Genomic DNA, 15370 nt, shown 5'->3' with positions numbered 1-15370 from the left:
TTTATTTTGACAATGTGCTGAGTAATTTCATCTATTTCAAAAATACTTATGTTACTCTTATAATCTGTCATCTAATCATACTTTCAAACCAACATTAAAATTATAATTGTACAAATAAGTTTCTATGTGTATAACAATTTATGCAAAGCAACTTGAAATATAAGACGAACTATTTGTATTAAATACTACCACAAAGTCTGTTTTTATTTTTCAGCATACTGTTTGTTGCATTACCCCAGGAATGCAACCACAAATACGGGAAGATATATTTTAGAATTTATATTGCAAAACCTACACATATAAACAGGGCTGCATATACAAAAGCAAAAAGGAAGGTTAAACGTGTGCATTATAAGTACACAAAATCTATGAATAATTTAAAATAAACTATGTATTAGAAATGTCTTTTTATTGAAAAGGAGAAATGCAATCTGTCGAATAATTAATTAATATTTATTATTTCTCATTAAATGGTTCATTAAAGAGAAGTTGAATATTGCAAACAATACTGGAATTGAAGTTAGACAATGTGCCAATGATGCTAATAGCCACAGCTTCATACAACTTCATCCATTCAGCAAATTACTTATGCCCTGTGAGCCTCTGTTTTCAAATTTGGAAAATGCTTATAAATAATACATAGCAATTAAAAGGTTTGGCTTGAGAATTAACATTTGTAAAAGACCCTGGCATAGAGTAGAAATTTAGTATTTACACACACACATGCACGCACACACACACAATCTGATATTCTATATAGGGATTCTTATGTAATAGTCATTTTAATATATTTACATCATAGAATAACTCAAATACTGGAAGACTAAGATTCAGGAATAGGTGAATTAAATCGTGACTATTTTTCCTACAAAATAGATAGGTAAACTGCTTTTAGAAAACTGACAACCCAACTAAACTAAAATTCTCGGATGACAGGAACTATTTTTTTTTTTCTTTTCTGTAAAAAGTAAATATGTGATTCCTTAAAACAGTATCAAAATCAGTGGTGCAGTCATCCAGACAACCCATATCAGTTGTCTTAAAATACAAATTTCAGTCAGAGCAAATGCATTTTAATCAGCAAATGCCATCCCCTAAATTTTGTAGGGCATTTTGCCTAGCAATAATTGGCCATGAGGAAAACTCGGTCAGTAATTGCTGCTCAATAGCTAAATGCATACTGAAATGCTGCTTTCCTTTGACAGAAACAACAAGCATTCCAGGGTCCTCAAAAACCGTTTCTTTGAACTTCTTTACTCATGCTCTACAAGCCCACTCTCTAATCTCTGGTGGAGAATATTTAGAACATGTTCCAAATCAAATACAAAACTGCTGATGCAGAAAAGATTTTGGAGAGACTAAAGAGTCAGCAGAAACCACCAAAAGAATCTCAAAAACAGCACTTATCTTAATGTTTTATTAAACACCTGGGCACACACACATAACATGCAAATTATAGCCAGTGTCTCCAGATGCTGCTTCTTCATTAGCTTACTTTTAAGAAAGTTAGGAGAGACAAGGCAAAACAAGTTACTTAGTGTTTTAAAACCAAGATTGCACATTGGTCACTGCAGGCATCAGGAAGCATGAAAAGGGAAATAACTGTTCTTGGTGTGGCCTCTGCTAATATATTCCCAGTTGTTTGTGTTTGCGGTAGCTCTGCCATTTTATCCCCTTACACCTCTGCTTCTTTCCTCCTCCCAAAATAGACATAATAAAAAGAAGAAATGAACCATTTCAAATACTCAGCTCATAAATCAGACAATATCTGGAAGCTGATCTGAAAGTATATTTAGTTAACACATCATGAGTGTCGTAAAGACTGTTGCCAGGTAACAAAGCACCGTCCTTTGGGAGACCAAAGTATTGTCAGTGATTTTATTTTGTAAAACACAAAATCCAGGCTGATGCTCCTATACAGTCTCATACATATAAAATGCCTTTATTTAATCATCTTTTTCGTTACAAAAATGCAAAGGATTGAGCCCAAGATTAATATCGGACTGTATCAAGACTTGCTGCACACTTAAATAATCAACATCATTGTTACAAAAAAAGCCTTGTATTAAATACTGAGTATGCTTTGTAGAAAAATATAACTAGCATCCCTGCTTTTTGGAATATTATATTATAAGTTGCATATAGAGAAAGATTATATGAACTATATTGGAAGAAAAATATACATGACACCAAAAAAAAGTTGGCATCACATATCTCAGGTATTGAAATTTTGAGATTTGTATGGAAAAAAGTTAGGAAGAAGTGGAAATCATGCAGAAACTAAAGAGATTATCATTGGAAAATTGTTTGTATTAATTTTGTGTTACAGAAACCAATACATTATTGTTTGTAGAACAATAATGGAAAGAAAATAGAGAATGTTAATAGTTCTTTTTGACAACTGAGGAAGAGTAGCTGAAGTTGGAAAAGGAATAATGAGGATGATGGCCTCTAATTATTAAAAATCTACTATGTGTACATATGAACAGACATTTCTCAAAAGATGACATTTATGCAGCTAACAGACACATGAATAAAGGCTCATCATCACTGGCCATCAGAGAAAAGCAAATCAAAACCACAATGAGATACCATCTCACACCAGTTAGAATGGCGATCATTCAAAAGTCAGGAAACAACAGGTGCTGGAGAGGATGTGGAGAAATAGGAACACTTTTACACCATTGGTGGGACTGTAAACTAGTTCAAACATTGTAGAAGACAGTGTGGGGATTCCTCAAGGATCTAGAACTAGAAATACCATTTGACCTAGCCATCCTATTACTGAGTATCTACCCAAAGGATTATAAATCATGCTGCTATAAAGACACATGCACACGTATATTTATTGTGGCACTATTCACAATAGCAAAGACTTGGAACCAACCCAAATGTCCATCAATGATGGACTGGATTAAGAAAATGTGGCACACATATACCATGGAATACTATGCAGCCATAAAAAAGGATGAGTTCATGTCCTTTGTAGGGACATGGATGAAGCTGGCAACCATCATTCTCAGCAAACTATCGCAAGGACAGAAAACCAAACACCTCATGTTCTCACTCATAGGTGGGAATTGAACAATGAGAACACTTGGACACAGGAAGGGGAACATCACACACTGGGGACTGTCAATGGGGTAGGGGGAGCGGGGAGGGATAGCATTAGGAGATATACCTAATGCAAATGATGAGTTAATGGGTGCAGCACACCAGCATGGCACATGTATACATATGTAAAAAACCTGCACGTTGTGCACATGTACCCTAGAACTTAACGTATAATAATAAAAAAAATAAAAATCTACTATGTGTACTTATAGCTCTCATAGCACTTAGAATTGTTTATTGAAGAGAACTATGCCCTCGACTTTTTTCCTCCAAGTTTTCTGAGAGCTGGACCTATGTCTTACACAAAGTTATCTCACAAGCACTTAGCACAGGTCATGAATCAAAGTTAGGTATTAAAATGTTAAATGAATAAATATTCATTCAAACATTATTCTAAGTAATTATCACAGCAACCCACTGGTGTAGGAAATTGTATTTCTAATTAACAGATGAGAAAATCAAAATGTAAAAGAGTGAAATTAACTTGACCAAGATCCAAGTTGTGATTGAAACCAAGGTTTCTCTGATCTCTGCTGTTCTTTCTATCCCAACAGGCCTGAGATAAAATGAAGAATTAGAATGAAAAAAAAAAACAAAACAAAACAAAACAGAAAACTCATGGTGCAATGTAGTAAAAAGGGGGAGAAATGTAATATTTTCCCTGCAAGATTGGGAATAAGGCCAGGATGTCCCTGTTTGCCATTGCTATTCAATATCTTGATGTTCTAGCTAGTGCAGTGATGAAATACTATGAAATAAAGGCTTATGAAATGAACAAAAATAGAGAACTGTCTCTGTTTTTTGTCAATGTATAAAATCCCAAAGAATTGAAAAAAAAATTCTTCTAGAAGTGGTAAGTAATTATAGCAAGTTCATAGAATATGGAATTATTATACAAATTAAATTGCTTTCTTACATATCAGCAATGAGAAATTGGAATTGAAAATTAAAAGCATAATGCCATTTACAGTAACACATACTAAAAGGGAAATATTTTGTGGCCTGGTGCAGTGGCTCATGCCTGTAATCCCAGCACTTTGGGAGGCCGAGGCGGGTGGATCACTGGAGGTCAGGATTTCGAGACCAGCCTGGCCGACATGGTGAAACCCCATCTCTACTAAATAGAAAAAATTAGCCGAGCATGGAGATGTGCACTGTAATCCCAGCTACTTGGGAAGCTGAGACAGGAGAATCACTTGAACCCGGGAGGTGGAGGTTGCAGTAGCTGAGATTGTGCCACTGCACTCCAGCCTGGGCAATAGAGTGAGACAGAGTCTCAAAAAAATGAATAAATAAATAAAATAAAAAATAAAATGTAAATAAAAATAAAAGAAAAATATTTTGGTATAAATCTAACATAATACTAATAGGATTTATATATGAAACTAAAAAATCTAGAGAAAAAAACAAATATGTTCAAAACATGAAGAGATAACCGTATTCATGAATTGAAAGACTCAATATTTTTAAGATGTCATTCCTTTCCAACTTGATTTTTAAAATCTATGCATTTCCAATAAAAATCCCAGCAAGCTATTTGTGGATACTAGCAAACTAATTTTTAGGTTTAGATGGACAGCCAAAAGACCTATAATAACCAGTACAATACTGAAGAAGAATAAAGTTGGAGGACTCAGGATGCTTGACCTAGGACTTACTATAAAGTTTTAGTACACAACACAACATGGCATTTTTGACAGAAAAAGCATTTACACCACTGGTACAGAACAGGTGGCCAAAAAAAAAAAAAAGGAAACAAAAAAGTAGAATCAACTAATATTTGACAAAAGAATAAAAACAATTCAATAGAGAAAAGCAAAGATATTTTTTTCCAACAAACAGTGCTGGAGGAATTGGACATCCATAAGAAGAAAAGGCATGTATACTATGCTCTTCACAAAAATTAACACAGTGTATCATAGATAGGCTTAAATATTAAAAACACAGTAGTACTAGAAGAAAATACAGGAGAAAACCCATGTGATTTTTGGTTTAGTGACGAGTTTTTAGATACAACACCAAAAGTATGATTTATAAAAATGTTGATAAATTAGAATATATTAAAATTAATAACTTTGCTTTGTGAAAGATACTGCTAAGAGAATAAAAAGACAAGCTGTGGACTAGAGGAAAATATTTGTAAATCACATATCTGATAGAAGACTTGTATCCAAAATATACAAATAACTCATAACACTCAGTAAGAACACAAACAACCCAATTAAAAAGTGGCTGAAGTATTTGAGCAAACACTTAATCAAGAAAGATATGCAAATAGCAAGCAAGCCTATGAAGACATGTTCAACATCATTTGTCAGGGGGGAATTGCAAATTAAAATAACAATGAGATAATATTATACACTTATTAAAACGGCTAAAATCCAAAACATTGACAATACCAAATGCTTTCAAGAATACTGTTCACGGTTAATTTTCATTTCTTATTGGTGTGAATGCAAAAGAGATTTTTGCAGTTTCTTACAAAGCTAACCCTAGTCTTAACATATGATCTGGGAATGATACTCCTAGGTCTTTACCCAAATAATTTGAAAGTTTATGTTTATACAAAAATCTGCATGCAGATATTTATACTACCTGTATCCATTATCACCAATAAGTATGAATAGCCAAATAAGATGTCCTTCAATAAGTGAATGAATAAACAAACTGTGGTACATCTATATAGTGAAGTATTGAATAATTTTAAAAATGAGCAATCAAGCTGCAAAAAGACATGGAGATTCTGCATGCATAGCCTCCCACGTTATCAATATCTCCTATCAGAGGGGAACATTTGTTACAAATGATAAACCCACATTGACACAGAATCTCCATGTTAAGGAAACTATTCTATATGATATTACAATAGAAATTGCATACCATTATACATTGTCAAAGCCCATAGAACTTTAGAGCACCAAGAGTAATCTTAATGTATGCAAATGTTTAAAAATCATTCAGGACTAAAGAAGGAATGCAGTCTGTGACACTTGAACTATATTACAAATGTATGTTACAACCTCAGCGATGGGGCAGGGGGAAGATGTGCTTACCTAAGTCACTGTGGAAATGAAGTAAGGCACAAGCATCTGTAAGACAAAGGCTAAAGATGAAAGGCTAAAGGAACTGCACATGGAACTGTATTCTGGTTGATAAAGTTGTTTCACATCAGGGTATGGTGTGAAGACAAGAGTGATTCCATCTTGGAATTCCATGTCGATTTCTAACTATCCCAGTCCCATGAATGCATTTTGATTTCTGCTTTACCATCCTGATTTATCATCTCTGTTGTAAGAACATGTCATTCTTGCCTTTTCTGAATGGTCGCATTTAAATGTCTTGCTGGAGCATCTATACCCTTCCTTATGGTATACAAGCCCTGGATCTGAGGAGTAACAGTGCGGAGATCTACTTGCCTTGCAGCCAACCAAGACCACATTTCTGTCTGCAAGTTCTGCCAATAAAACACCGCTTAGAACAAAGTCGATTTGTCCGCCTCATTCTTTGGTTTCTTGGCTTCTTCAGCACGTGGGGGCTACTTTGCATAAATGGCCCTTTCACAGTACATACAGGTTAACAATCCTAATACTATTATACATGTATATTGAAATTTAACAAGTAAACGGGTGGTGGATGAAGGGAATCCAGGTTTCTCAGTGTTAGAGAAGAATTCACAGATAAGCAAGATGAGGAGGCTAAAAATTTCATGAAGTTGTGGAAACTAGTTGGGGACATCAGTATAAACTTATGTTTAGCTTAATATTGATACTGATGTTTATGCATAAAAATATTTATAGATATGTGAATATACACAGTTTTTATCTTTCTAAGAATATATTTTTTGAGATATAATTCATATGTCATGAAATTAACCCATTTAAATCGTGCAATTCAATGACTTTTAGCATAGTCACAGTTGTGCATTCATCACCACAATTAATTTATTTGGCTACTGTGAATAAAGCTGCTGTAACATTCATGTGCAAGCATTTTATGGCACATTTGTAAAAATTTCTCTTGCATATATACCAAGTATTGAAAATGGGAATTGTCAGACTGTTTTTCAATGTGGCCATGTCACTTTATATTCTCATCAACAATGTATGAGAATTTCAATTTCTACATATTCTCAATAAACCTTATTATCTTTCTTTGTGATTATAGCCACCCTAATTGATATAAAGTTGTATATAATGGTTTTGATGTAAATTTCCCTGATGGCACTTTGTTCATTTGCTTACGATTTATATACCTTCTTTAGTGAAACATCTAGTCAAATTATTTGCCCATTTTTTGATTGCCCGTTTAATTGAGTTGTGAGAACTTTTTACACTTTCTGGATATAAATACCACACTAGATTTGTGATTTACAAAAATGTTCTCCCTTTTTGTGTATTGTCTTTTCACTGTATTGATAGTGTTATTTGAAGCACAAAAGTTTTAAATTTTTATGATGTGCCATTTATCTGTTTTTTCTGTGTTTTGTGTAATTTGCACCTTGATGTCAAATTTACAAAACCATTGCCTGAACCAATGTCAAAATTGTATGTTTTGACAGAAGGAAACCAATGTATGTTTCCTTCTGAGTTTTAATAGTTTTAGTTCTTAAATTTAGATTTTTCATGCAGTTTGAATTAACTTTTGTATGTGGTGTGAGGTAGGTTTCAAAATTCATTATTATATGTGTAAATATTCAGTTGTCGCAGAACCATTTGTTGAAAAGACAGTCCTTTCTTCACTGGTTTGGGTACTCTTACTAAAAGTAAGTCGACTATGAATTTGTTTATTTCTGAACTCTCAATTCTATTCCACTGATCTATTATGTCTATCGTTATGCCAGTACCACACACCTTAGATTACTGTCTATTCATAGTAAGCTTTGAAATCAGGAAATATGAACCCTCAAACTCTTTTGTTTTTTTCAAGATTGTTTTAGCTATTTGAAATCTCTTTCATCTCCTTATGAATTTTAGGATCAGTTTGTCTATTCCTGCAAGGAAATCAGCTGGGATTTTTTTATAGGGATTTATAATGTAGATCAATTTTGGGATTATTATGATAATATAAACAATAATATTGAGTTTTCTAATACATGAAAATGGTATGTCTTTTCATTTATTTAGGCTCTCTTTAATTTCTTTTACTCATGATTTTTAGTTTTCAGAATAGGTATTTTATAATTTTGCTAAATTTATTCCTAAGTATTTTTGATGCTATTTTAAATGAACAATGGGGTCCTTGGTCCCAAGGAAGTAATAGCATTCCATCTTAGAAGACTTAGGCACAGAACTTACCTCCCTAGATAATTTTACAAAAATCTAATTAAAGAGAATAAATTACAAAAAAAGGCCCTTTCCTATAAATTCTTTTACAGATCACATTTACAGCACTTCCGAGGTTTCTTGCTTCATTCCCTTTGATTCATTCCCCGGGCAAGCTCTCAGGGTTTTGGGTTTTTCTCTCTTGCTACAGGTGTAGTGGTGAAAAAGGAGATTAACATTCCCTAAAGCCCACTGAAAATTGTAGTTTGTAGCAGGTCCTTCATATGTGACTTAAGGTCATTAGATAATGGAGACTATTTAAAATTTAAATATTCCTTGTTAGCTTTGCAAAGAATTGAAAATTGCACAATTCCACTTTTGTTTCTGCAAATATGCATCTGTAATATAAACAGAACCACAGTGATGTTAAGTAACTTTACCAAGGTCAGTTAGTGGTGAATTCTCTGGATTGAAATGGAGGAACTAGGAGCCACTGCCCATATATTCATCCCCTGTTCTATTCTTTTATTGCTTTTCTTTTCTTTTAAGAGACACAGTCTTACTCTGTTGCCGAGGCTGGAATGCAGTGGCTTCATTATAACTCATTGTAACCTTGAATTCCTGGGCTAAAGAGATCCTTCTGCATCAGCCTCTCCAGTATCTAGGACTACAGGCATATGCCACCATGCTCAACTAATTTTTTAATTTTTTGTAGAAATGTGGTTTATGTTGTCTAGGCTGGTCTCCAACTCCTGGCCTCAAGTGATCTCACCTTTGCCTCCCAAAGCACTGGGTTTACAGGTGCAAGCCACTGCACCTCTTCCTGTCTCCTATTTCTTAACACTTATTTAGATGGTAATGTCTCTGAGGAGCCCTGTATTAAACATCATTATTTCCTTTTGTCTAATCTACTGTTTCTCTAACTGAAAACTCTGGCATGGGACTTCTAATTGATTTAGACAAATATATATTTAAAAGGCTGTGTGAGATAAAAATTCACTAATTCAAATCATCGAATGAATTGTATTTGAACATGTAGTCCCAACAGTGCCTCTTGGCGTAATATAGAAAGAACAATTGAGTAAATTTGTTCCGAGAATATTTTTAAATTATTAGTAAAAATGTATTTGAGGCTGGGTGCAGTGACTCATGCCTTTAGTCCCAGTGCTTTAGGAGGCCAGAGTGGGAGGGTTGCATGAGGCCTAGCCTTTGAGAACAGGCTAAGCAACATTGTGAGACCCTGTCTCTACAAAAGATAAAAAAGCTTAGCCAAGCATGGTGGTATGCACCTGTAGGCCAAGCTACTTGGGAGGCTGAGGCAGGACAGCTTGAACCAAATAGTTTGAGGCTGTGGTGAGCTACGATCATGCCACTGCACCCAAGCTTGGTAACAGAGGGAGACCCTGACTCAAAAAATTAAAAATAAAAAAAAGTGTATATACACATATTTGAATATTTGCATTAGTGTCTGTTTTCTTTAACAGTGTCTTCAATACAGTTTTTAAACAGATTCATACCATTTGTAAATATTGGTATTAATAATAATCATTATGTTTACATTTCTGCAAAGCTTAATATTTTACTTAGTAAAATTGTCTTGTAATTTTAGATTGTTGTTAAATAATATTTTTGACTGTAACTTTTATGATAATGGTAATTTAGGGGTGAATTACCACAAAACTAAGAATTAACATTGATTTTTGCTTTTCATGAAACCTTTACTGTGGGTAAGAAATTTTATATCTATATAGGTAGAAGTATACATAACCATTCCTCAGTATCTGTGGGGGATTGACTCCATGATCTCCTTGGAATACCAAAATCTTCAGACGTTCAAGTCCCTCATATAAGATGGCATAGTATTTACACGTGATCTACATACATCTCCAGGTATACTTTAACTCATCTGTACTTAAAATACCTAATACAATGTAAGTTCTATATAAATAGTTATTAAAAAGCTATTATACCATATTGCTGTATTATAGCCTATATAGTAAATAGTTATTATACTTTATTGCTTTTTAAATTTGTGTTACTTCTTATTGTTGTATTTTTTTCCCAAATATTTTTCATTTTACAAGAATGGAAGTTGCTCTAGGTGAGGCAGTGAGTGAGTGGTGAGTGATTGTGAATGATAGCACACTACTTTATAATACTGTAGAATTTGTAAATACTCGATGCTTAGGTTATACTAAATTTATTTTAAAATACTTTTCTTTCTTCAGTAATAAATTAACTTTAGCCTATTGTAACATTTTTTACTTATAAAGTAAAAAGTTTATAAAACTTTTTATTTTTTTGACTTTTAATAACACTTAGCTTAAAACACAAACACATTGTATAGCTGTGTGAAAATATTTTCTTTATATTCTTACTCTATAAGCCTTTCTATTTATTATTATTATTTTATTTTTAAAATGCTTTTGTTAAAAACTAAAACATATACACACATATTAGCCTAGGCCTACACAGGGTCAGGATCATTAAGATGTAACTAGAAATTTTTCAGCTCTATTATAATCTTATGATACACTGTAATATATGTGGCCCTTCATTGACCAAATATCATTATTGCTGAAAGCAATAACAAATGAATTCTTATACAGTGTCACAGACAAGAGGTGCCTGAGGAGATCTGAGGACTACATACAGAGGTGTCCTGGATGCGATCCTGGACTATCGATGAAAACTAAGAAAATCTAAATACACTATGGACTTGTGTTACAATTTACCTATCAAAATGTATTCATTCACTGTAACCAACTTACCGTACTATGTAAGATGTTAATAGGGGAGCCTCGGTGTGTGGTATATCTCTATATTATTTTTGCAATTTTTTCTGTCAATCTAAAACTGTCCTAAATAATGAAGCACATTTTTAATGGAGGAAATTAAATTTAATGAAGACTTCCAGAATGCCAGACACTCTACTTTGCACTTGATTTACAGAAGAATATAAAACAACTGGGATTTAGGAATTCGTCCAGTTTGCTTCTTCACTGCAAGCTTATTTCAGCACCTCTTGCATCTCCTAAGTGTTTTCCTTGATTCAAACGTCACCCTCCAATATTTTTTACCAATAATATCAGATCGACCTTTCTTTTATATAATTCAGTTTAATGCTTAATTTTTATCTGTATCAAAGTAATGTATGTATGTTAAAATAGCAGTCCCTAACCTTTTTGGCATGAGGGACTGGTTTCATGGAAAACAATTTTTCCACAGACCAGGTGGTGGGGATTGGACTAGGAATGATTCAAGCTCATTACATTTATGGTGCACTTTATTACTATTATTGTTATTATATTGTAATATATAATGAGATAATTATACAACTCACCATAATGTAGAATCAGTGAGAGCCCTCAGCTTGTTTTCCTGCAACTAGGTGGTCCCATCTGGGGGTGATGAGAGACAGTGACAGATCATCAGATATTAGATTCTCATAAGGAGTGCACAACCTAGATCCCTGGCATGTGCAATTCATAATAGGGTATGTGCTTCTATGAGAATGTGATGCTGCTGATGATCTGATGGGAGGCAGACCTCAGACCATAATGCATGATCACCTGCCGCTCACCTCCTGCTGTGTGGCCTGGTTCTCAACAGGTCACGGACTTGTACCAGTTGGGATCCCTGTGTTAAAAGTCTAATATTCTACATGAATTGTATTAACAACAACAAAAATCCCTTTTTGCCCTTATCTCCACTTAGCTTTCACCTGCCCAGATGCAAATCTTGTGCCATTTCTTCTTATGACTCATTCCATATTTCTAAATAATATACTTGTGATTTATTGTCTTCCATTTTAAAATGGTATCTCTACTATGGAAAAAAACTATTGATTTCTCATAAACAATGCTACATACATACACTTTTTATATTCCAGTTTCACCTGTAAATATAATTATAATTTTCTAGTGAGTCAGTAGTCAATGTTTATGTAATTACTTTGAAATATTATTCCCACTGAATACAATGAGCAGAGCATAATTATGTTTCCATCTTGTGCAATTCTTAGCATTTCCTGAAGTTCCTAAATGGCTTTTGAAATTTTCCTAGTTTTCTATATACTTGTATGTCAAGAAATTGATTCCCAAATTTGAAGAACAGTAAAACTCCTCTTAACAAAGTCACATATTTTAATGTTTTCAATCATAAGACAGTGTGATTTTTAATTTTTCAAAAATCTATCTCTCTCCTGGACTCATACATCCTCCTGTTCCCATGTCAGCTAATTAAGTTCTTTGTGCGCTACTCAGCTGTTGCCCTGAGACCTCTATTCATCCCATTCCTGGAAACTTGTATCATATTTCTATGTAGGATCTGTTTCCTAACTCCATGTCTTCCTTTTTAAAATTGACTTCTTCAGTGTGTTTACTAGTGACTTTCGTCACTCATCCATGCATGGTGTAAAAATGATAGTGGAAACTGTATATGTGTGGCTAGATTTTTGATTGGTACACCTTACAGATGCTGAGGAGCTTCCAAATGTCAACATCTGTTGTTGAGGCTTCTCTTGAGATTACCTTTTTTTGTTTTTGTTTGTTTGTTTGTTTTGTCTGAAAAGAATCTTCCATTTACTTGCCAAGGACTTACAGACCTAGGTTTGTATTCTGGGAGAGGAGTGACGCTGAGGGAGGGTACCTGGCACATATCGCTCTCTCTCCATGTTTAATTCCTTCATTTGCAGTGCAATGCCTCATCACAGTTTCACCTGGAGCACATTCCCGGAACCTTTGATTCACCCATTCCAAAAGCAAATATCATGTTTATTTGTTGTTAGGGCTAGATACTGGGGAAGAAGGGTCTTTGGCCTATGACAAGAGATGTTCTTGTCTAAAACCTTAAACACAGGTTCCATCAGTCTCTCCATCTTTAGATCATCCCCATATCCAAGACTTTAGAAGAACTTTGGGCTTCCAATACTTGAGCCTTTCATCATTTGAAGTTAAGGACTTGACCACTTTATGTCGGCTCCCTAACGTGATGTCAGGCACTCAGACTTTACCTTTCTCTGACTGCTAGTCAGTTAAGTCTCATCTCATCATATTTTTTGGCCAATTTCCATAGGTTTTATTATACTTTTTACATCTCTCATTTGCTTTATGCTTCTTTTCCATTTTCTTTGTAGATTTTCTCAAGCTGAGAGTCATTTCATGTACTGAGCTTTAATTTACTGATTTATTTGAAAGCTACCCTTCTTCATAGTTGGCTTGAAAATACTGCCTTTGTGAATATATCCACAATATCTCTCTGTCAGATAGCATTCTCCTATGGCCTTTGAATGAATAGTTTTGGTCATCCTTTGGCAAGAACATAGGGGAAAAGATACAGAAGTTAACTTGAGTTAAAAATTAAAGGTTTTATAGTCATGTTGAGTGCAAAAACATAAGTGAATAAATGAACTTTTGGAAAGGGATAATTAAATTATAAAAAGTCAATGAAACTTAAATGCAGAATTCAGAACCAGGAGAAATGAGAGGATTTTTATGATTGTTTTTTGCAATATTGAATATTTCAAATAATTGTTGTGTGGCTACTATATACTAAGCACTGTTTTACATGCTATAAATACAACAGAGAACAAACTGATTTAAAAATTTCTATTAGGTGCTCACACTCTAGTGAAGTGTTTGAAGATTTGCCTTGTATCTCTCTGTTATTGGTTTCTACTTTGATTCCACTATAGTCAGAGAACACACACTGTATGGATTTCCATTCTATCAAAATATTGATATTTACTCATTTTTGGTCAAAAATATGTTATATCATCATAATAAAGCCAGCTTTGCAAAAACTGTATCAGTGAGAAAAGTTTGACCGCTAAAAAGATCTGAGCTAACCCCCCCAAACCCACCTCCTGCCTTTAACTTTCAACATGCCTGAATTACATCTGGGCTTAGGCCAGAGCTAATTTTGGAAGCTATTTAGGTTATAGTTTAAATGGTAATAGCCCTTCCCCAAAACTCAGTCACCTTTTAAAGCTAATGAGAGATCACCTGACTAGGGGGGAGTAGAGGAGCCTGCATTCTAGTAAAGTGTAGACATACACAACTGCTAGCCATTCCTGCAAATAACATCACTATTGTCGAACCTAAGATTGGTCTTTTGAGATATCTTTTCAGGTTTCTGTATGTCTAACACCTGGCTCCATCTGGCCCCACCAACCCCACTCCTGTGGTTCCACCCAGAAGGTTTAACTCCCTATGATTTAATCTCTCACACATTACCTGATCAACCTCACCCCTTCCCCCAACCTACCTTTGAAAAACTCCTAACCTATGAGCTTTTGGAGAGATTGATTTGAGCAATAATTCTGTCTCCTGCATGGAGTGGCTGGCCTCGTGTCAATTAAACTCTTTCTTTATTTACTGCAATACTGTGGTCTTTACTTGTGCAGCAGGCAGAAAGTACCCCTCATACAGTTACAGTAAATGTTCTTTGGTATTTTAAAATAATGTGTAATCTGCTGTACGTTCTACACATTTGCTCATTAGATCTGGTTGGTTGATAATGTTTCTGAGTCCTTCTATATGATATATCTTTTTGTCTACTTGGTCAATCAATTTTATGTGATCTACCTATCTACATAGATAGATAGATAGATAGATAGATAGATAGATAGATAGATAGATAGATATAGATAGATAGATCACTGTTGAAGGAAATTCAAATATTTTACCCCAAAATATATATGTTGACATATTGAAATGGCTGCCTTCTGGCCAGCAAACAGAAGTGGTCTTATTAGCCTGTCTTTTGTGAAGAAAATTTGCATCTGTAGAGAATCTCCATTAATGCAATCAGGCCTCTCCTTTCCATGCCTTTTCCAGGTCCAGGAGAGATTGAGTGTGTGACATTTTTAAAAGTCTGAAAAGAAACATTTACTCTATAGAGGCTTGGTCTGCACAACAAGGCCACTTTGAGAGTCAATCTTCCTCCTTTCTCCCTCCCATAACCTCTCTTGCCATTAAAACCTGTTTTTGGAG

The 15370-nt window shown here is 34.3% G+C and overlaps 1 protein-coding gene across 8 annotated transcripts in view; it reads right to left on the bottom strand.

Moving 5' to 3' along the window:
- Window positions 1-15370, bottom strand: part of SNTG1 (syntrophin gamma 1) — an 869847-nt gene that overhangs the window by 356350 nt on the left and 498127 nt on the right. Inside the window, exon 1 of one of the 8 annotated variants that reach the window (XM_009455349.5) lies at window positions 11719-11776. The exons of the other annotated variants lie outside the window; for them this stretch is intronic. Coding sequence (XP_009453624.1) covers window positions 11719-11721 — 3 coding nt within the window. The 5' untranslated portion in view covers window positions 11722-11776. Of the gene's footprint in view, window positions 1-11718; window positions 11777-15370 lie in introns of those variants that run through there. 8 annotated transcript variants of the gene reach the window in all.

Source organism: Pan troglodytes, chromosome 7 (genome assembly GCF_028858775.2).
Source record: "Pan troglodytes isolate AG18354 chromosome 7, NHGRI_mPanTro3-v2.0_pri, whole genome shotgun sequence".
In the NCBI taxonomy this organism is placed as follows: domain Eukaryota; kingdom Metazoa; phylum Chordata; class Mammalia; order Primates; family Hominidae; genus Pan; species Pan troglodytes.
This window is presented reverse-complemented; position numbering and strand designations above follow the sequence as displayed.